Source organism: Squalius cephalus (genome assembly GCF_949319135.1).
Source record: "Squalius cephalus genome assembly, chromosome: 4".
Classification (NCBI taxonomy): Eukaryota; Metazoa; Chordata; class Actinopteri; order Cypriniformes; family Leuciscidae; genus Squalius; species Squalius cephalus.
The window spans coordinates 33,273,966-33,297,013 of NC_137125.1; the positions used below are offsets into that span (position 1 = coordinate 33,273,966).

Genomic DNA, 23,048 nt, shown 5'->3' on the forward strand with positions numbered 1-23,048 from the left:
CCCCCCTCTTCATCCCCTATAAACCAACAATCTCTCAGGTTGTTAAATTCTTATATTCTAGTTTCTGTTCCATGGCTGGTCTTTAGAAGATCTTAACTATACTAAAGCAAACCTATTACAAGTGATCTTGTAATATTAATTTTACATTATATGAATTAATTGTTTTCAATCTTTTAAATTACATGGTCATGGGTTTTCAAATCTTTTAGAAGGTTTTGGTTGATCCTCTCATGAGATAATTCATTTTCTTTAATTTCAGATATAACATCATATCACAAAGTCATGCTTATGTCTAAATTATTTTTTTTCTTTGAAGGCTTTACATATAGGCTATATATATATATATATATATATATATATAGAGAGAGAGAGAGAGAGAGAGAGAGAGAGAGAGAGAGAGAGAGAGAGAGAGAGATATCTATAGATAACCAGAAGTTGCTCACCTTATTACAGAACCAGAACATATGAATAAAGACAGCAGCATAATTACATTGATCACACATTTTGTCAGAGAAAACATGTTTTGAAGTATAATTCTCATGTAAGCTTACGTTTTTGAATCACTAATAAGTCAGACTTTGATGTGTATCAACAAATATTTTGGGAAAAAACAACAATATGGGTCTCTTTCTGATAAATAATGGAACACAGGTTACAATAGAACATTTTCTTTTCAAAGCTATTTTAACTATAATTCGCTGTTTGATTTGGTTGAAACCATTTTGCGATTTAAGTTGTAAATGTGCGGATGTGATCAATCAGATGTGCTGTAAGACACCAGCTGCTGAAGTTGTGCCTTCTCAAGCTCCAACATGGAAATCTGTTGATTCCGTCTATTAACTTCCTGTATATAAAATCCACACAGTGCATGTTATGCTGAATCTGATACTGCACAACAGAAACAAAAACAACAAAAATACCACTATTATTATTACTCATCATCACCTTGACCAGTGTAGCATTGCTCCACCGGAGGTCCCAATCTGAACCTCCAGTCTCTTCTGGTGCCAGATTGTTCCAGATACAGGAGTCACTCATCAAACTACCCAGACTCCCATTAACACGCTGCATACAGGACCGCAGAGCACAGGAGCAACTGCCCTGTAAGGTACAGGATCATTATTTACACATTTCGGACAATAATGTCAAAAAAGAAAATCAAATAAAGTACAAATAAAAAAGTTTAGTACGTTTGCTTTCATCTAAAATTATTTTCTTCTTCAAGGCATGTGATTTGTTGTTCGCTACTGACTTCATCCTTTTATGTTCATACACTTCATGAACTCAGGGTCAAAGCCTGAGTCAACAGACAAATTTGATTATCAGCATTCATAGTACCAACAAAGCCTGATTATATTGGTTTGGTTTTGTCATACTCGAAACTAATCCTATAACCCTGAGTTTGTTTAACTACCATCTACGAGCCCCAGTTTTTTATTCTTTTCACTTGAACGTGACATACAATCACAAATACAGAAGTGGGAAGGAGGATCTTCTATGGTGGCTTGTGACAGCAATATTAAGTACCCTCTGGTTGATACCATAATAAAACCATTATTTGGGGGAAAACTTTTTATTCATTGATAGCCATTCCACGGCAGATAATAATGTTTTTTAAGCAACATCAATTTCATAGTAGTATGCTAGTAGATACCAGTTACACCAGGGCTCCCATTGTTAAGGTTTAGAGAGTTAGTCCATTTTTTAGCGTGTTGGCCAGTGGTTTTCAATCCTGGTCCAAGGGATCCACATGCAGCACCACACATTTTGCATTTTTTTTTAAACCTATAGAATGTTCTATGTCTGTAAAGAAAACTCTCCTTGCTAATCAAAAACAAGCCTTAGAAATCTGAATTTTGGGAAAAATATGTTAGATGGGGTTTTAGTTCTATTTTTAAGTTGGTTGTAGATGTTTAGTTGTTATGCTTCCAAACTGAAATTGCATTTGTATATATTTTCTAAAAAAGCCAGAGAGGGTGTTGAGATTTAGAAATGTGCAGGGTTTGAATTAAAGTCTGCAGGAACAGGCCTCTAGGTGTATACTTCGGTAACACTTTATTTTGATGGTCCCTTTTGACCATCTATAATAAGTAACTATATATAAGTAACTTTGTAACTACATGTTAACTAACTATCATTAGAGAATTAGTAGACTGTCTACTTAATATCTGCTAATTTGATCAATCTGCTTTATTGTGATGGTCCTCCAACAGACACTCTACTGACTATCAGTAACTTTGCAACTACATGTCAACTTATTTTAACCCTAACCCTAAACCTATACTTCTGTTTTTATGTGACAGCTTTACTCGGTGTCTTTTGTGATGGTACGTACCTCTCCTTCCAAGTATGCCGTGCTGAAGCTAATGTGCCTTCGTAAATTCAGCTGTAGGCGATTCTGGTACCACAGTTGTATTTGTTCCACAACCTGTAGGCCAGCCCACAGGACGTCCTTCTGTCTTTCCAGATCTCTAAGTCTCTTCAGCTGAAAGAAATACCTTAATTTAGCGAAAGAGCATAAATGTTTAACCTCACACTACAATATCAACTGCAAGTGTGGTGGCACATTAAAAAGACAGAAGCATAACGACTAGAACATATATTGGAGAATATATTGTTTGTGATATATTGATAATCAGCTAATATTTGGCCATTTTGAGATTACTGCATTGGTCGATAACCTGCCTGTTTGGCAGTAAAAACAGTTGCTCGGTAAACAGAAAATATGCAAGTATTATGTAAAACTAATATTTAATTCAGCAAGAATTCATACTTTTCTTACATCCCTGGACGTAAAGTTTTCTCATTTTTTGTTGTTTATTTGCATTCTTGGTGATGTGATGTATATTGTGTTTTGTAAGCATTTCTCTCTCTTTCTCTCTCCCTCTGTTACAGTGCTTATTTGGGATCAGCTGTGGGAGATTGTGTTGAGTAGTGCTTAAATGCTGGGAAAGATGGCAGTTATGGAGAGCTTCTTGTTGTGCTCCGCACCCAGATACCAACATTGTTTCGGCCCAGATCCGGCCCACATCTGGCACTTGTGGAATGCGGATCTGGCCCACATGCAGCGTGGAATGATGGCACTTGGGCGGACCGCTCCTTTTTGCCAGATCTGGGCCACAAGCAGGCCATAGCAATGCCACATGTCAGCCAAGAGCAAAGAAATAAATCAGAACTGGACCTTATCTGAGCCACAAAAATCTGTGTATATTAAATATGGAGTCATCTCAGCCTTAATAAGCCTGTTAACTAGCAGAATCACTGATGGAAAGAAGAGAGCAGAAAAAAGAGACGAGCAGAAAAACAAGAACTACAACTGACTTCACAGTCTTGATGAAATCAAGTGAAGAGAAAAGAAGACATTAAATCTGTGGAGATCTCAGCAGAGGAGGATTAAACAACTCCACAAACAGCATTACCAGCTTCACTTATTACTAAACCAGACTGACTTTATTTCTGTCAGACGTCTACAAAAGTTTTAATTGAGAATTAAAGCTATGGTCTACGATTTCAAAGATTGTTCATTATTAATAACCTCGTTTAGATGCTGGTTATGGTTCTACAGTACAGTCCTAACAATATGAAGAGAAAAAAGAATGAAAAAAATCCATTCACTCTATTGGGTGTACAGCTGCAGAGAAGTTGACCAATGTAAGCTGTCCGGCCGGACAGCTTACATTGGTCAACTGCTCTCATCCAATCCCCCGCTCCTCTTGACGCTCGCGTCTCCACCCCACCGCACCCCACCCCGCCCCGCTCCTGCGTCATGAAATTTCGTGGGCAAGCAGCTGACAGTCTATGGTAGCTAGCAAAGTAGCATCAGCTCAGCAATGGAGAAAAACAAACCAAAAAAAACGACGCTGACACGGCTGACTTTTTGTTGAGCAGGTAAGCATTTATTTATACTTTTATGGTGTGAGGTGTTACATAAATTGCTTTTTATCAGTCTGACAACATGCTTATGCTGCCGGTCGGCATTGGAATGTTAGCCGTTTAGCATCGCCCATCACGGGTCAAAGTGATTATATTTCTTGAAGTGCTTGAATATATTTCAGTATATATTCAGTTTCTGTTCGAGCCGATCGGAATTTGAACAAGATGCGCCAATGTTTACTACCGGTGATCACAGCTTGACTGAGTGACGTTATTTAGGTCGTTTCCCGGTGGGAGGGATCAGGTAGCACAGAAGGGAGGGGGGTGTGTGTGGAGGGGCGGGATGAGTTTTTTAAAACTTCCCAACTGTCTCAGGCTTTCTCGGCCGATTTTCAACATCGTAGACTACAGCTTTAACAGAGGTTTAACTCTAATGTGTTTCATTTGAAGTCACCATAGCAGTGATTAGCGTTTCCATTAGTTGGGCTCTTAACTCTTATTATGTCTTTTGTCTTTTTTTGGCTGCTGTGACAGTGTGTTTGTCAAACACATTTGCAGCAGCAAAGAAAGCTAAAGTGAAATGAGATCAGGTGATGATGGTTTCCTGTTGATGGTTTTATAATCATCATGAAATGACCTGTTTCACTGATGTCTTTGGAATCTAACAATTGTGTTGTTCCATTAATATTTTCACATCACATCCTGTGTTACAGCAACAAGAGATCTAGCAATATTATAACAATCAGTTAGAAGACTACAACAAACATGAGCACGAAAAAGTCAGTTTAATATGACACACACAGACATCAGCAATCAGCATATGAATCTCAACAATGGTGACAATCAAAAGTACTTTGCTGCAATGCATGCTGGGTACCAGCATAGTACAAAACTCCCAGCATGCATTGCAACATGAATAAATTATTGCATATTATTGCTCTATTATTGCATAGAGAGCGGCGTACGCCTTCTTTTGTGCGTACGCAACGTTTATAAATGAGGCCCCTGATCTCGTTTTACTTTAACTTTCTTTGCTGCTGCAAATGTGTTTGACAAACACACTGTCACAGCAGCCAAAAAAAGACAAAAGACATAATAAGAGTTAAGAGCCCAACTAATGGAAACACTAATCACTGTTATGGTGACTTCAAATGAAACACATTAGAGTTAAACCTCTGTTAATTCTCAATAAAAACTTTTGTAGACGTCTGACAGAAATAAAGTCAGTCTGGTTAGTAATAAGTGAAGCTGGTAATGCTGTTTGTGGAGTTGTTTAATCCTCCTCTGCTGAGATCTTCACAGATTTAATGTCATCTTTTCTCTTCAGTGGATTTCATCTAAGGCTGTGGCTGAAGTCAGATGTAGTTCTTGTTTTTCTGCTCGTCTCTTTTTCTGTTCTCTTCTTTCCTTCAGTGATTCTGCTAGTTAACAGGCTTATTAAGGCTGAAATGACTCCATATTTAATATACACAGACTTTGTGGCTCAGATAAGGTCCAGTTCTGGTTTATTTCTTTGCTCTTGGCTGACATGTGGCATTGCTATGGCCTGCTTGTGGCCCAGATCTGGCAAACAGGAGCGGTCCGCCCAAGTGCCATCATTCCACGCTGCATGTGGGCCAGATCTGCATTCCACAAGTGCTAGATGTGGGCCGGATCTGGGCCGAAACAATGTTGCTATCTGGGCAGTGATTATCATTGGCGTTCTGTCCTCCATCTCCTGCCATAGACATCCAGTTATTGCTGTAGTGTTGTGAAGTGGTTTTTCCTTGTTTCTTTGTAACTGATATTTATTTCGGAATAGTGCAGCAGATTAGTAAAAAAATCGTTCACTTTGGTATAGAAGCATGAAATTTGGCACAGATACTCTCTAAGGGCCACTATTTTGGAAAAAGGCGTTGGCCACTCAAAAATTCAATATGGCGGCCATTTTTCAAAATGGCCGCCATTGCTATTCAATGCTTATTATATCAATTATTCAAACAGTGATCCAAGCATACAATTTTATACAAATATACTCTCTAAAGGACATGTTAATAGAAAAAGATGCTTGTCCCTCAAAAAATCCAAGATGGCCGCCATTTTTAAAGATGGCCACTGTTCCTGTCGAATATTAAGGTGAGACATGGCAGGCAAAAACATTGTTTCCCTTTCAAGGGAACGAGACGCTGCGTCAAGCGCTGCGGGAACGCTCCTGCGTGATTGCGTCATGAAGCACTCGTGAAATCAGTCCAATGGCGTGACGGGACGTCATAGGCGGGTGACGTCATTGACCAGGAAACTATAAAGCACCCCTGAACCAAACAATGTCAGCTTCTGTGTCTTCACAAGCGCTCTATGTGAAATCGTATTGTCTATTTGATGTGTGTTTGTCTCTCTCTCTATATATATATTATGGAAAAGCAGCAGTTTAAGCAGTGTGTCACTCCCTGCCCTCGTTTCATCACGGGTGGGGATACACACGAGCTTTGTGTGATGTGTTTAGGACCGGAACATGCCCAGTCGGCTCTCGAGGGGGCTGGCTGTGAGCATTGTGAAAAGTTGGCAATAAAAACTCTCCGGTCTTGCCGAGCGCTCTTCGAGGAGGGCGCTTTGGCTCGCGTTCCCCAGGGCTCGGGTCCCGCTGCTGCCGAGGCACGGCGGAGACGCTCGTCCTGGGGTTCGCAGATGGATTTAACGGCGGGGTTTGAGACGGGTGATCCCCTATCTCTTCCTTTAACCGTTGAATCCGACGCTTCAGTTTGCGAGTCAGAAGCACGCGCTGCGGTTTCTTCTGCTCGCGCTGAAGCGCAGGTGCAACAGCATTCCAGTTCTGAGGAGCTGGATGTTGTGAGCCTGGGTGAAAATGAAGAGTTTACACAATCACACACAATTACACACACACAAGAGGAGCTTTTGGAGGTTATCACTCGTGCTGTTGCTAGATTAAAGCTGGACTGGCCAGCCGGTGAGCAGGAATTAAGTCAAACAAAAAGCAAATTAGATGAACGATTTTTGCCAGCTAGATCTCAACCTCCAAAGCGGGGCTTGCCGTTCTTTCCTGACCTCCATACTGAGGTGTCAAAGTCATGGATTAGACCGGCATCATTCAGAGTTTTTAACCCAGCGACTACTGAATATTCGAATATAGTAGGGTTAAAGAAACATGGTTATGCGGCGATGCCTCAGGTGGAAGAGACGCTTGCGAGCTATCTCTCCCCTGAGTCTGCATCATCGCTGAAAGCCCCGCAGCTGCCCACTAAACCAGTGAGAACGACATCAGCTTTAGTGGGTAGGGCATACTCAGCAGCAGGTCAGGCAGCCGCTAGCTTACACACTATGGCTGTCCTGCAAGCATATCAAGCTGATCTATTAAAAGACATAGACGATGAATGTGAGGAAGTGGGGAGAGAAACGATCGCGGAGATCAGGAGGGCAGCTGATCTGTCTCTTCGGGCCACCAGAGAAGCGGCAAAATCTATCGGCCGCTCTATGGCAGCAATGGTGGCCACGGAGAGGCATCTCTGGTTAAATTTATCTGACATCAAGGAAAGAGATAAAAAGTTTCTGTTAGATGCTCCTGTCTCCCCTACCGGTCTGTTTGGTGATTCAGTGAATTCGGTTGTAGAACGATTTCAAGAAGCGAAAAAGCAGGCAGCCGCATTTTCAAAGTTTCTTCCCCGAAAAGTCTATGTCTCTGGGGCTGCTGGGCGGGAGCAGCCCCAGTCGAGTATGTCCTCCTCTCACAGAGCTCAGCAGAAGGTGAGCGTGGCTGCCCGTGCTCCCCCACAGAGAGACTGGGGACCGGGACAGCGCGCTCAGCCAAGGTCTTCCCGATCTGAGGACTGTTATTATCTCCAGGAAGGCCTCGGCGAAGAAGTCCTGACGCCAAGGACGTCAGGATTTCGATGGCAGTCCCCTCCGAGGGGAGTCGGTGTGTCGAGGCACCCGTTTCCTCTCGGTGCCATCAGGGGGCCGTGTTGCCAACCCTGCCACCTCCGGTGTTTCAGGGCGCAGCGGTCCTCAGCGAGTACTCATCTCTATGTCCGCCCGGAAACGTAGCGGCATGGGGAAGCTCGCACCCTCTGAGGAGGGTTCAAAGTGGGTCAGTTCGGTTGCTTCCTGCCGGTGCGCCGTTTCAGGTCATCGAGCTGGCCGCTCAAAAAACACCAGAGACCAGCCTCGAGAGGCTGGTTCCCTTAGTAGAGTATCTGGCAGCGTGGAAACTTCTGCCAAATGTCTCAGATTGGGTCCTGCGTACAGTGGAAAAAGGGTACAGAATTCAGTTCGGGTCATGCCCGCCCAGGTTCAGTGGAGTAGTACACACGGTAGTAAACTCCGAGCAGGCTCTGGTGATGGAAGGAGAAGTACAGACGCTTTTGCAAAAAGAGGCTATAGAGAGGGTTCCTCCCCACAGCAGAGAGTCGGGGTTTTACAGCCCGTACTTCATAGTTCCAAAGAAGGGTGGAGGGCTGCGGCCCATTCTAGATTTGCGCCAACTAAATCGGGCAGTCAAGAAATTAAAATTCAAAATGCTCACGTTGAAGCAGATTGTGTGTCAGATCAGGTCCGAGGACTGGTGTGTCACGATAGACCTAAAAGACGCATATTTTCACGTCTCCATCCTTCCGCAACACAGGAAGTTCCTCAGGTTCGCTTTCGGGGGCGAAGCGTACCAGTATCGGGTTCTTCCGTTCGGCCTAGCACTGTCACCCCGCACGTTCACGAAGTGCGTGGATGCAGCTCTGGCTCCCTTGAGACTCCAGGGCATCCGCGTGCTGAATTATATAGACGACTGGCTCATTCTGGCGCAGTCAGAACTTCAGGCGGCCCAGTATCGAGATGCTGTGCTAGCCCATATGAAAACGTTGGGGTTAAGGCTAAATGCAAAGAAAAGCGTGTTAGTTCCACAACAGAATACCACTTTTCTGGGCGTAGTATGGGACACAAAGACCATGAGAGCCCGTTTGGGTTTGATGGCAGCAGCGTCCAACGTGATTCCTTTTGGCCTGCTGTACATGAGACCCTTACAGTGGTGGCTCAAGACCAGGGGGTTCTCCCCGAGGGGAAATCCGTTCCGCATGATCAAGGTCACGCGGCGATGCCTACGTGCCTTAGTTAAATGGGAAGATCCTTGGTTCTTGTCCCAGGGTCCGGTGTTGGGAGCTCCTTGTCGTCGCTTAACGCTAACGACGGATGCTTCCCTCACCGGGTGGGGGGCGACCATGAGTGGTCGCTCGGCTCGGGGTCTGTGGAGCGACCATCATCTTTCCTGGCACATAAACCAGCTGGAGATGATGGCCGTGTTTCTGGCGCTCAGACACTTTCTCCCAGACCTCAGGGGCCACCATGTGTTGGTTCACGCGGACAACACAGCGGTGGTCTCCTATATAAATCGCCAGGGGGGTTTACGATCTCGCCGGCTTTGGAAACTGGCACATCGAGTTCTGATTTGGGCCCAGGGGAAGTTGTTATCAGTTCGAGCATTGTATATTCCGGGTTACATGAACAAGACGGCAGACTCTCTGTCGAGACAGGGAGTGGTGCCGGGGGAATGGAGACTTCACCCCGAGGTGGTGGAGCTCATTTGGAGTCGATTCGGACAAGCTCAGGTGGATCTGTTTGCGTCTCAAGAGACAACGCACTGTCCCCTATATTATTCCCTCACACACCCAGCCCCAATGGGGTTGGATGCCATGGTACAGACGTGGCCGAGGCTACGTCTGTATGCCTTTCCCCCCCTGGCGTTACTGCCAGGAGTCCTGGAGAGAGTTCGCCGGGACGGGGTTCAGCTCTTATTGATAGCCCCGTTCTGGCCGGGCCGAGTGTGGCTGTCGGACATTGTGTCCCTTCTCGAGGGTCCTCCATGGGAAATCCCGGTCAGGAGGGACCTTCTCTCTCAAGCGGCGGGGTCAGTGTTGCACCCGCGTCCGGAGCTGTGGAGACTGTGGGCTTGGCCTCTGAGGGGGATCAGCTCATAGGCTCAGGTCTTTCTACTGAGGTAGTAGAGACCATGTTGCAATCCAGAGCTCCTTCCACGAGGAGGCTCTATGCCCTAAAATGGAGAGTTTTTGTTGCCTGGTGTTCAGACCAGTCTGTGAATCCAGTTGACTGCCCAGTAGGTTCAGTGCTAGATTTTCTACAAGAAAAGTTCTCTTCGGGGTTGTCCCCCTCCACCTTGAAGGTATATGTGTCAGCTATATCTGTCTATCACGTTCCTCTAGAGGGTGCGTCAGTGGGGAGACACCCATGGGTAACTCGCTTCCTCCGTGGTACTTTGAGGCTGAGGCCTGCGGCACGCTCGAGGGTGCCGACTTGGGATTTGGCCATTGTATTAGAAGGCCTAGCTCAGGCCCCCTTTGAGCCTATTGAAGAGGTTCCGGAGAAGTTTCTCACATTAAAAACTTTGTTTCTTCTATCTATCTCTTCTCTTAAGAGGATCGGGGATTTACAAGCATTGTCAGTTGCTCCCTCGTGTCTTGAGTTTGCCCCTGGTATGGTGAAAGCGTTCCTGTTTCCAAAGGAAGGTTATGTGCCTAAGGTCCCCACTAATGTGGCGGGTCCAATAATGCTGCAGGCCTTTTCTCCGCCTCCGTTTCAAAACCAGGACCAGGAGAAATTAAACTTACTTTGCCCAGTGAGGGCTTTAGATGCGTATGTCCACAGAGCTGCCCTGTGGCGCAAGTCTGATCAACTGTTTGTGTGTTTTGGGTCCCCGAGTAAAGGGAAGCCCGCATCTAAGCAGACTTTAAGTAAATGGATAGTCGAGGCTATCTCACTTGCGTATGAGTCGGCCGGTCATCCTTCACCACTAAAGATCCGAGCCCACTCGACTAGGAGTATGGCTGCTTCTATGGCCCTGTTATCAGGGGTTTCACTTCAAGAGGTATGTGATGCGGCAGGGTGGTCCTCTCCGCACACTTTTGTGAGGTTTTATAACCTGGATGTGGCTGCTACTCCGGGTTCTCGGGTGTTTGTAGTTTAATGTGCATTGCGATATCACATATACAGGCACTTGAGGACTATGGCGACGTGGGTATTCAGTTCCCGCAGCGCTTGACACAGCGCGAGTTCCCTTGAAAGGGAACGTCTCAGGTTACGTATGTAACCATGGTTCCCTGAGAGGGAACGAGACGCTGCGTCGCTTTGCCATACTCCCGGCATGCCTGTGACCAACTTGTTCGACCTATCAGAAGCTGACATTGTTTGGTTCAGGGGTGCTTTATAGTTTCCTGGTCAATGACGTCACCCGCCTATGACGTCCCGTCACGCCATTGGACTGATTTCACGAGTGCTTCATGACGCAATCACGCAGGAGCGTTCCCGCAGCGCTTGACGCAGCGTCTCGTTCCCTCTCAGGGAACCATGGTTACATACGTAACCTGAGACGTTTTTTTTTTACTGGTCAATTTTGAGATTTTTGGATATTTGTCTTCAATAACATGTCTTCTTTCAGACTGTGGTGAAAAAAAGTCCGAAATACACATTTAGGTCTTTATTTTACTACACTTTGTATGAAGGTAAAATGATGCCATAAAGTATTGCATGCGCAGGGTAAGATTTGTGAAAGTGTACATAAGATTGCAAGCGTAAATTAAATTTGCATGCGCAAGAGAAGATTTGTAAAGGTGTAAATCGCCTTTCAAGTGTAAGAAAAAAATATTTGCAGCATTTAACTGTTATTCGTAAGTGTAATTCATATATTGTGAAGCTGCAGCTTCATGCTAACGCAAAATAAATAGGATCTGTATTCCTCTGACTTCCATTTTTCCGCGCGAACACTTTTGGCACGGTTTTTGCGCTCAAATACGGCCAAAAGTATTGCAGGCCCGTGAACAGCAATTTGCGACCGAAAACAACAGAGTTAGGAACTGCAAAACAGATTCACTGCATAAAATCAAACTTTGTGTAAAAAATAAACTGTTGCAAATGTCTAAATGTGTGCATAGGGCAACAAAGTTCCCGAAATAACCCGATTTGTACAGTTCCGTCTTTCTTTTACCTGCGCTTCCAGTTTTGGCACGATTCTCTCACTCATTGAGTTTTGCAAGCGCGAAGAGGAGGGCGGGTCCACCTTCTTCATGTAGCCAATCAGATGAGCTTCTCGCTGACTCTAGGTTTACTCTTATCTGATTGGTTCAATAAACACGCCAGTCACCAGAACACATCTTTATCTTCATTTGGCTCAGAAACCTTCTGGTTGCCGAAATGGTACTTTTAATGCACACATACATGTTAAATAAATAGATAAACAAATAAAGAAACAAATAAGTCATGATTGCTTAATAAGCTGTGCACCATAGGATGACTATATGAGTACATACTGAATTTCGAGCTGGTGTGTTAAAAAAAAATTGTATCTGAACTACTGCATGCATAATTTCACCTGTCTACTGATAGGGGGATTCCACTATTATTATGTTACAATAATATTTTTTCGTGTGTTAAAGAGCATCTCTAAATTATGCACCATTTATCACCTGCAATGCCATCGTGTAACCACTAGATGGCTGTATAGCCCTATATATGAACATATCAAGACGCTGTATATTCCCTGGTTGCTGGGTTTTTATTCAGACATAATTAGTTACTTTTTGTAAAGGTTGAGTTTAAGTTGATTTAGTATCAGTTTTTCATTACAGTCAAATCTGGACAAAAAGAAAGCATTTTGTTATTTATACTAGCTACATATAATAGCTTGATCAGTCACACGAAAGTAATCACTTAATCAGAATTAATATTGGCAGTGCGACCAAGACAATATTTCAAAATATGTAATTGAGTGTTAAATGCCTCGAACAGAGACATGATGTGAAAAACACTGCATCAGAATTGTATTATTACATAAAGAATGGGTATTAAATGTTTTGATTGTAAAGTTTAACATCTGCTCAGTGGTGTAACAGATTATATAACATATCAAATTTCAATCCAGTAACGTTAACACCAGCTTGAAATTCAGTATGAATGTTAGTCAGCTTTAATCAGCCTAATGGTGCACAGCTTATTAAGCAAACATGATGTATGTTTATTTATTTGTTTGTTTATCTATTTATTTAACATGTATGTGTGCATTAAAAGTACCATTTCGGCAACCAGAAGGTTTCTGAGCCAAATGAAGATAAAGATGTGTTCTGGTGACTGGCGTGTTTATTGAACCAATCAGATAAGAGTAAACCTAGAGTCAGCGAGAAGCTCATCTGATTGGCTACATGAAGAAGGTGGACCCGCCCTCCTCTTCGCGCTTGCAAAACTCAATGAGTGAGAGAATCGTGCCAAAACTGGAAGCGCAGGTAAAAGAAAGACGGAACTGTACAAATCGGGTTATTTCGGGAACTTTGTTGCCCTATGCACACATTTAGACATTTGCAACAGTTTATTTTTTACACAAAGTTTGATTTTATGCAGTGAATCTGTTTTGCAGTTCCTAACTCTGTTGTTTTCGGTCGCAAATTGCTGTTCACGGGCCTGCAATACTTTTGGCCGTATTTGAGCGCAAAAACCGTGCCAAAAGTGTTCGCGCGGAAAAATGGAAGTCAGAGGAATACAGATCCTATTTATTTTGCGTTAGCATGAAGCTGCAGCTTCACAATATATGAATTACACTTACGAATAACAGTTAAATGCTGCAAATATTTTTTTCTTACACTTGAAAGGCGATTTACACCTTTACAAATCTTCTCTTGCGCATGCAAATTTAATTTACGCTTGCAATCTTATGTACACTTTCACAAATCTTACCCTGCGCATGCAATACTTTATGGCATCATTTTACCTTCATAACTTTGTCTGTTTGCGTCTGTAGATTTCGCGTAAATTCAACAAAAGTTGTCGTTGTAAATCCTCCCGCCGATCCGCAATCTCTGTCTGCTCTCTGTCATCACAGGCACCGCTGGAAAGCTCTCTCTTCACTGTACAATGCTGTCGGATCCAAATATGGTCATTTCCTTTTTATCAGCAACCAATCGTGAAAGTAAAAGGGCTGAATGCGCAATCTCATTGGCTGATGATAAATCTTTAAAGCCCGTTTTCTCAAAATGACCTTTCTCTCATACTCCAAGTCTGAAATCTCCACTTCAGTAGCACCTATATACACTAATCTTTCCAGTCTTGTACCTAGTTATATTATGAAGACATTTACAGAGGGATCTTTTAGGGATCTGCAATTATTAGAAAATGGAAGAAGTTCAAGATGACGGTCAATCTCCCTCCATCTGGGGCACAATGCAAAATCTCACCTCGTGGGGCATCAATGATCATGAGGAAGGTGAGGGATCAGCCCAAAACTACACGGCAGAACCTGGTCAATGACCTGAAGAGAGCAGGGACGACAGTCTCAAAGAAAACCATTAGTAACTAGTGATCGACCGATATATCGGTCGGGCGATAAATCGGGCCGATATTTGCGGGTTTGACGTGTATCGGCATCGGCCGATACGCGGCTGCTGTGTTCGCCGATAGTTTTTTTTCCCGGCATTAATTACAGACAGGCGTCCACAGGCAGCTCTGTGTTGCTGGAGAGCTGCAGTTCACGTGCAGCCCATGCACTGCCCCTCCCACACTAGCAGAGTGCTGGAAGCCTCTTCAAGACAACGGTTAGTTTTAAAATTTCAAAGCATCTTTTTAACTGTTTGACTTAGCTGAAATACACTTTGAAAGTGGAAACACGTTGCTCTATATGTGCGTGCAACTATAGCGAAGCAAATTTGTGGGTCCAAATGGAAAACGCAAATGCCTCATCTATAAAACTACTTGTCATTGTATTTAGGGAGCTGCAAATAGCTAAGTTTGAGGCTATCCATATGCATACGGCAGCTGTTACGAACACTGGTCATAGGATTAAATAATGCCGACGTTGTTCGGTGATTCCGTTATATTTGTGGGAGTTTTATTCAGAGACCACCTGGCTGAGGTTTGGACGTGTGCTCATAAAAGAAGAGACGCGGTTGCGACACGATGCGATGCAGCGCGCTCGTTTGTCCAGGTGCTCCTATGCCATGGTGAGATGAAAACATCTAAACTTTTCAGAATGCCGCAAGCGCACGCAGGTCATGTGACAAAAAAACAACTGACCTTTCCATGACAACATCGAAAGCTCGGCCGAACAACGGATCATAGCTGGACAGGGCGGGTTTTTATTTCTCATCTCCATAAATATATGTAGTTGTAAAGGGCTAGAAATAAATTAATCCTTACTTCCTCGTCATCATGGAGAGAGCAGTTCGTGGTTGCATAGCAACAACAGACGCAACCGCTTGTAGAAGCGGCGCGGCCGTGCTTTCCACACGTTTTAGACGCGATCCCTAATTCATAATAAACTTAGAATCTATTTGGTTTAAAATCGTTTTTGTTTTGTTTAAAATGGAGATCACGATTACATATATCAGACAACTACACAGAATAACATGTTTCAGTCAAATTTTTTATTTATTATGCTTAAATATTTATTTTCAGAATTGATTTTCAGAATTTGAATTATGCTTAAATGTTTTTCAGTATTTTCAGCACTGAACTTTTTTTTTACTTGTTCTACCTCACGTTTTTAATATTTGTCAAATATTGTTTTTTTTTTAAGTTCAATAAATGTTCCTTTCTTAATTGAGACTTGTAACAGTCGTTATCATTATATATTATATATGTGTAATTTTTATGATGTAAACTGAGTGAGCAAAAGCAGTATCGGCTCCAAATATCGGCCCAAGAAAATCGGCAGCCCGTATCGGTCATCGGCTAAGGCTGATGAAAAAAAATCGGTATCGGCATCGGCACTAAAAAATCCATATCGGTCGATCCCTATTAGTAACACACTACGCCGTCATGGATTAAAATCCTGCAGTGCACGCAAGGTCCCCCTGCTCAAGCCGAAGCATGTCCAGGCCTGTCTGAAGTTTGCCAATGACCATCTGGATGATCCAGAGGAGGAATGGGAGAAGGTCATGTGGTCTGATGAGACAAAAATAGAGCTTTTTGGTCTAAACTCCACTCGCCGTGTTTGGAGGAAGAAGAAGGATGAGTACAACCCCAAGAACACCATCCCAACCGTGAAGTATGGAAGTGGAAACATCATTCTTTGGGGATGCTTTTCTGCAAAGGGGACAGGCCGACTGCACCGTATTGAGGGGAGGATGGATGGGGCCATGTATTGCGAGATCTTGGCCAACAACCTCCTTCCCTTAGTAAGAGCATTGAAGATGGGTCGTGCCTGGGTCTTCCAGCAGGACAACGACCCGAAACACACAGCCAGGGCAACTAAGGAGTGGCTCCGTAAGAAGCATCTCAAGGTCCTGGAGTGGCCTAGCCAGTCTCCAGACTTGAACCCAATAGAAGATCTTTGGAGGAGCTGAAAGTCCGTATTGCCCAGCGACAGCCCCGAAACCTGAAGGATCTGGAGAAGGTCTGTATGGAGGAGTGGGCCAAAATCCCTGCTGCAGTGTGTGCAAACCTGATCAAGAACTACAGGAAATGTATGATCTCTGTAATTGCAAACAAAGGTTTCTGTACCAAATATTAAGTTCTGCTTTTCTGATGTATAAAATACTTATGTCTTGCAATAAAATGCAAATTAATTACTTAAAAATCATACAATGTAATTTTCTGGATTTTTGTTTTAGATTCCGTTTTAGATTGTAAGTGGGAAAACCTGCAAAATCAGCAGTGTATCAAATACTTGTTCTCCCCACTGTATCTGCGAGAGGGAAGGCGGAAGGACCATCAGAATTAAGACTGGTTTCAACAATATAGGTGACCAGTTCAGAAAGAGCCATAAGAAAGATGGCTGGTTGAATTGTTTCACTCTGTGACTCTTTCTCAAGCCTTCTGAGGTGGAGTTTCTCTCTGTTGTAAAGATGAATGAGACACAAATGATGGTATTTCAGCTCCTGTGCAATGGCATCAGCACCACTTAGTTGAGACAATAATTTAGCATCATTCAGTGTTTGTGCACATTCATGTAGTCTGTCATTCAGTTGCAGTGTCATTACCTGATGTAGGTCAGATTCAGGAGATATGTTATCACAAAAAAAGCAAACCTGATCATCTAGACTTTTCTGCATCATGGTTCTGCGATGCTTTGTTTGGCCTTCATCTGTCTCACTACATTGAGCATCGGATTGTTGCTTCTGGGCACGAAGTAACTTTGTGTTGTTGAACCGAAGTCGACAATTGTAGTGATACTTCGCTTGGTTCCTTCTCAAAGTAGCTTCTATACCACCACCTTCATCCAGTCATTCCAGGTCCAGGGTCATTGGCATTTTGTTCATCTTGTGAAAGAGTGGAATGTTGGTGGCAATCATTTTATAGCCATCATGTTGAGAAACGATGGGTAGGTGGTGATTGGAGGGGTTCCTTTGTGTCTGTCTGACAAAGACAACATTTCATCCAATCAGTTGGCCTCTTGGCTGACATGGGATTTTCATTTGCCATTTTGGAGGTTTGTTGTCTGATTAAGGCCGAGGGGTTATCCTTTTACCACCTCAATCATAGACATAGTACACATTCAGGTATGGGATACAACTAGGTACGGGTCACCTACACCTAGCCCGATCATTCATCCAGTGCCATTTAAGTCCCGTGTGATCTGTACACCTTCCAGGTAAGCATACATGAACAAGTCATGTATTGCCCCGCTTACCCTTGGCTCGGCTCTCCCACGCTGGCACAACCTGTCAATTCAGGTGCGGCTATCTAAAAACATCTATTACTAGCTAATTGATGAGGGGCTGTTAGAAAGCATTTGGGACACTAAACTTAGCTATACTATTACTACTAGTCAAGAACTACAGTGAAAGTAAAACTAGATCAGCTGACACTGAATCCCATGCTGAGTTCCACAGCAGTGAAGTCACCAGTGTGCCCTGGTTGTGTAATGACGTTCACTCTATAAAACAAAACCTTCCTTAACACATTAAATTGAGCTCTGACAGAAATGGTGGCCATCTTGAAAATGGTCGCCATCTTGAATTTTTGAGTGGCACACATCTTTTTCCATGATAATGTTCCTTTAAGAATATTTGTACCAAATTTCATGATAGCATCACCATTTGAAAAAAAAAAATTAAGGATTCAAGAAAAATGGCGGCCATCTTGAAAAATGGCGGCCATCTTGAAAAATGGTTGCCATCTTGAATTTTTGAGGGACAAGCACCGTTTTCCAAAAAAAACATTCTGAAGAGAGTATTTTCACAAAATGTTATGCCTACATCACTGTTTGAACGATTGACATAATGAGCATTTGACAGAAATAGCGGCCATCTTGAAAAAATGGCCGCCATGTTGAATTTTTGAGTGGCACACATCTTTTTCCATGATAATGTTCCTTTAAGAATATTTGTACCAAATTTCATGATAGCATCACCATTTGAAAAAAAAAAAATTAAGGATTCAAGAAAAATGGCGGCCATCTTGAAAAATGGTTGCCATCTTGAATTTTTGAGGGACAAGCACCGTTTTCCAAAAAAAACATTCTGAAGAGAGTATTTTCACAAAATGTTATGCCTACATCACTGTTTGAACGATTGACATAATGAGCATTTGACAGAAATAGCGGCCATCTTGAAAAAATGGCCGCCATGTTGAATTTTTGGATGGCCAACGCCTTTTTCCCAAAGAGTGACCCTTAGAGAGTATCTGTGCCAAATTTCATGCTTCTATACCAATTTGAACGATTCTCTCGAAATATGCCATTAATCTGCTGCACTAGAAGCCGTTGGGAGGAGGTTGCCCTTTTCTTTGTGAATCTTTTTTTCTCCTGTTTATTGGTTAGTCAAGGAGTAAGGGAAGGCTCTCGTATTTTATTTGGGATTTTTCTCTGATAGATAAGTGATAGGTAAGTTAAATTTCATCCCTTTAGTCAGATTAAATTTGTTTATTATTTTGGCCTTAACCCCTCCTGAAGATCCACACTTCCTGTTATTTATGTTGTTTTGCGAATAAAGAGCCATTGTTTTGCAACTATACTGTCGTCCTGTAGACCCATGATTGTCTGTGAGCTTGGACAGGACAGGGGACGTAGCTGTTAAAAAACATAGTTCCTATTTTATTTTTATCCTTGTCAGTGACATCCCCAACCCTAGACTGGGGAGGACATGACACTTTTGTATCTAATTTACAGTTTTATTTGAGATTAGTCACCCTGCCTTAACAACTGTTTAGCAATTCCCTAGCAATTCTCTAGTCTTGCGTAGCCAGACCTTCACGGCTGAAGAGGCCGTCTGACTGACATGTAAAGCCACAACCCTTACGAAAAAAAAGTATACTTCAAGTTCATTTTATGAAGTATACTTGAGTAATGTTCAAGTATATTTTTAAGTATACTTTATGTAGTAAGTATACTAAAGTCAATATGTACTAGTAGTAAACTTGTAAGTGTACTATTTTAATACCGCTTGGGACTAAATTGGCCCACCTGAAGTATATAAAAGTATATGTTTAAGTGTACTATAAGTGTAACAGTAGTAAACTTTAAGTGCACAACTAGTTCATAATTACGTTTCTCATTTGTACTGCAAGTGAGCTTATGGGTATACTAGTAGTTCACTATTGTAATACTTGTAGCAACTTTGAAGTATACTCTCAGTAAACTACTAGTTTAGTAGTTTTATACTACAAGTTTACTGAGAGTACACTAAAAGAAAACTTTCTAGTATACTTGCGGTATAAAACTACTAAAACTAGTAGTTTACTGAGAGTACACTAAAAGAGCAAAAATTATATATAAATGGTAAACTATTAGTATGATGTTAAGTTCACTTAAAGAAAACTTGTAGTATAAAACTACTAAACTAGTAGTTTTCTTTTAATGTACTCTCAGTAAACTACTAGTTTAGTAGTTTTATACTACAAGTTTTCTTTAAGTGAACTTAACATCATACTTATAGTTTACCATTTATATATTATTTTTGCTTTTAGTGTACCCTCAGTAAACTACTAGTTTAGTAGTTTTATACTACAAGTTTTCTTTAAATGAACTTAACATTATACTTATAGTTTACTATTTATATACAATTTTTGCAGTTGCAGTAGGCCTATACTACTATGTTCAAATGTTATTTTTTATACTTGAAAAATACCTTTAACTCTAATTTTAAAAACATTTTATTAGCTTGCATCCTTTTTATCAACACTTGAATGTCGATAAGTTTCATAAAGAAAGGCAACAATTTAAACAAAATAGTTGAGAAAATCACATTTTTGTCAAAGACTACACGCCTTGATCAGATTCAGAACAATGATTAAAACACAGATGGAGTAGATCGAGTCCGACACCCCCACAGCTTCAGTCGTTTTTCCTTCATGGTTTACGCTTCATTTCATTTGGAAACATTAAGCAGTTTTGATTTACAAGCTGTTTAATGTTTGATGATCACATTATTTTACATTTGAGTGAGCAATCTTCTATCACTTGTTTCAGCTTCTTCTTCTCCTGTATTTTGATCCAGAGATTCTGTACTAGAAGATGTGTCATAGCGCCCCCTAACGTATACCAGTGAAAACATGGGTAGCTGGAAAATTCAGTCAATGGTGGAGAAAAGTTGAATTAAAGTAAATTCCTATGTACACCAGTGGACTAAAATCCAGATACGCAGAATTAGAAACATATCTGTTTTATATAAATATTTTAATCAATATTTTCAAACAAAGTTTCATAAGACTGTATATGAAAAACAATGTAAAAAAAGTATATTTAATAGGCTACTCGATCAAAAGAGTTAACACAACTACAAGCCAAGTATACTTTGAATAATTAAACTTTTAAGTATATCTCGATCAAAAGATTGAGTACAAGTATAGGCCAAATATACTTGGACTTTTCTCTCAGTATAAGTCAAGTACACAAAGTAAGTGTAATCAAGTATATTTTTGAGAAGTATATAAAATGTAGACTGAAAGTATGCTTTCTTCTTTTTAGTTGAAAAGTATACTAATAGAACAATTGAATAAACTTATTTTCCATGCTTATTTTATTTGCTCTATAAGCTCTTCCACCCGAAAGTTTGTTACTATAAAGCTGAACATGTTAGGCTATAGTTTATAAGACGGTGTGTAATATTATGTTTTTAAAAAAGTATTTAATAAGCTACTCAATCAAAATAGCAAACACAAGCACAAGCCAAGAATACTTAGAATACTTAATTATACTTTTAAGTATATCTCGATCAACAAGTATAGGCCAAATATACTTAGACTTTTCTGTCAGTATAAGTCAAGTATACTTAAGTGGAATTTGAAGTATATATCTGAGAAGTACATAAAGTATATTTCTGAGAAGTATATAAAAAGTAGACTGAAAGTATACTTTCTTATTTTTAGTTTAAAATAAGTATACTAATAGCACACTTGAATAAACTACTTTTTCGTAAGGGAAATCACAGTTTGTTTTGTTTCACAGTCTGAAAATGTAAAGTCGATTTCCCTACTATAACAGACAGCTGTGTACAATTTCTGGATGTCTTTTACAGAGTCTATGCCATGAACTTCACATATGAAAATCCAATGTTTAGTTGACCATGATAAACGTTCATTGTCACAGCTGTAAACATGACAGCTTTTTTATTCCATGAGAGTCACATCTTTGTTTCCTAACGGACTGTTAAAGAACGCGGCACACACGTCTTATGGAAATCCTGTGGAATTGAACAAATCAGATCACGACTTCAAAACTCCAGGGCTGCGTCCGAAACTCAGGCAGGCTTATCAGGCAATGACTTTGCATGCAGCGTTTGCGCACGAAGGTACCTCACAAAACTGATTTCAGACAGACTTCTGAGGCAGTTTAATGATCTACAGCAAAATAGAGTGAGCTTTGGTGAAAACTAAGCAAATGTTTAATTACTACAACAGTAATTTCTCGCTAGATTGACATCAGAAGTGGAAAACATGGGCTATTTTCATTTTTGGGTGATATCCTTTTAAGCTTTTGGACGCAGCCCTGAAGTGTTTACAATTTTGTGTGTGCCTCAGACATCTGAGACTAGCAGTTGCCTTGCAGCCGCTTAGAACCTTAGCTACCTAGCAACCAAAACACCTCGGCAACCATCAAAGACATGCTTAGCAACAACGGAGAACACCTTTGCAAGCATTTAAAATAAAGTACATGGCCTGCATAGTTCTCATTTTGTCTAAGCCATCTAACCTTCTAACCTCGTTTCAACCTGCCCAAGTATGCAAACTACACAAGTCTTAAAACTTCAGACTACAAATTTCAGACAAGGCTTTGACAAATTTACATTCAACATTTGTCTTTGCAATCTTTCATTTTTAAGTTTAATCACAATAGACTGTCCTGCTTTTTCCAAGAGGAGGTTTTATATGATTTGCTCCCTTTTATGAACTATCCCATCCCAACTGAGGAACATCCCCCCCAGTCTCTTACCCAGTGGAAGCAGTGCAGAGCATCAGGGCTGTAGAGGCTGTTCTGGAGAGGGATGATGAGGACGGTATAAGAGTCATCACATGCCATGTGTATAAAGGCGTCAAGATATAAACACAAAATGAATATTCAGGAGAGAGAGAAACAAGAAACTGAGAAATACGAAGCCTTGTGAGAGTGAGCGAGAGAGGGAGGGACAGAGAGAGGGATGGACAGATAAAGAAATGCAAATAGACATTCAGGAAAATTTCTGTCAAAGCTAATGATGAACAGTATTTGCGGTTGTGCTGGGTGCATTACTCACACTGCAAAACCAAACCAATAAACATCTAATTGCACCTACAGATGATAACAGAGACCAGATTTTGGAACTGTAAGTTATTATTTCGCTCAGCAAATAACAGTAAATAACAAAACCTGAGCTGTCAGTTGAACAGTCCTCCCATTATTTTGCATTCCTGTTCCAACATGTTAGGGAATGTGACTGAACCTGGTCTGAAATAATAACAGGCGTGTTAACACAACTATTTGAAAATAAACCAATACAATTTCAGATGTAATACCAAGGGTGTTGACAAAAACTGAGCGTTTGGACCACATTTATAAAGAAGCTAAATTTATAAAGAAATGTAACTTTGCAGTTGAAACTGCAGTTTGTTTCATATAACTTAAATTTTACATTGGTTGCAGAAAACTTAAAATAGAAAAACATGACACAAGTTAAATTATTTAAGTGTATGGTTTTATTATAAAGTATTACTCCTCATACTACTTTAAATGTCAATACAAAATAGAACAACTCAATAGATCAAATAGAACATAGAACAACAAA

The 23,048-nt window shown here is 41.3% G+C and overlaps 1 protein-coding gene across 1 annotated transcript; it reads right to left on the reverse strand.

Annotated features, from left to right (window-relative positions):
• Positions 1 to 369: 369 nt before the first annotated feature.
• sapcd1 (suppressor APC domain containing 1) lies at positions 370 to 22,492 on the reverse strand. The gene is made up of 4 exons (XM_079869886.1): positions 22,220 to 22,492; positions 2,336 to 2,485; positions 946 to 1,101; positions 370 to 844 (listed from the first exon to the last, which is right to left on the reverse strand). The coding sequence occupies exons 1-4, from the start codon at positions 22,304 to 22,306 to the stop codon at positions 755 to 757; spliced, it is 483 nt and encodes a 160-aa protein (XP_079726012.1). The 5' UTR covers positions 22,307 to 22,492; the 3' UTR covers positions 370 to 754.
• Between the last annotated feature and the right edge of the window lie 556 nt (positions 22,493 to 23,048).

Coding starts and splice junctions, on each gene's coding strand:
- sapcd1 (XM_079869886.1), bottom strand. CDS start 22,306: ATGGCATGTGATGACTCTTATACCGTCCTCATCATCCCTCTCCAGAAC. Junction 2,486..22,219: donor CTCTGCACTGCTTCCACTGG/GTAAGAGACTGG, acceptor TATTTCTTTCAG/CTGAAGAGACTTAGAGATCT. Junction 1,102..2,335: donor CGGCATACTTGGAAGGAGAG/GTACGTACCATC, acceptor TGTACCTTACAG/GGCAGTTGCTCCTGTGCTCT.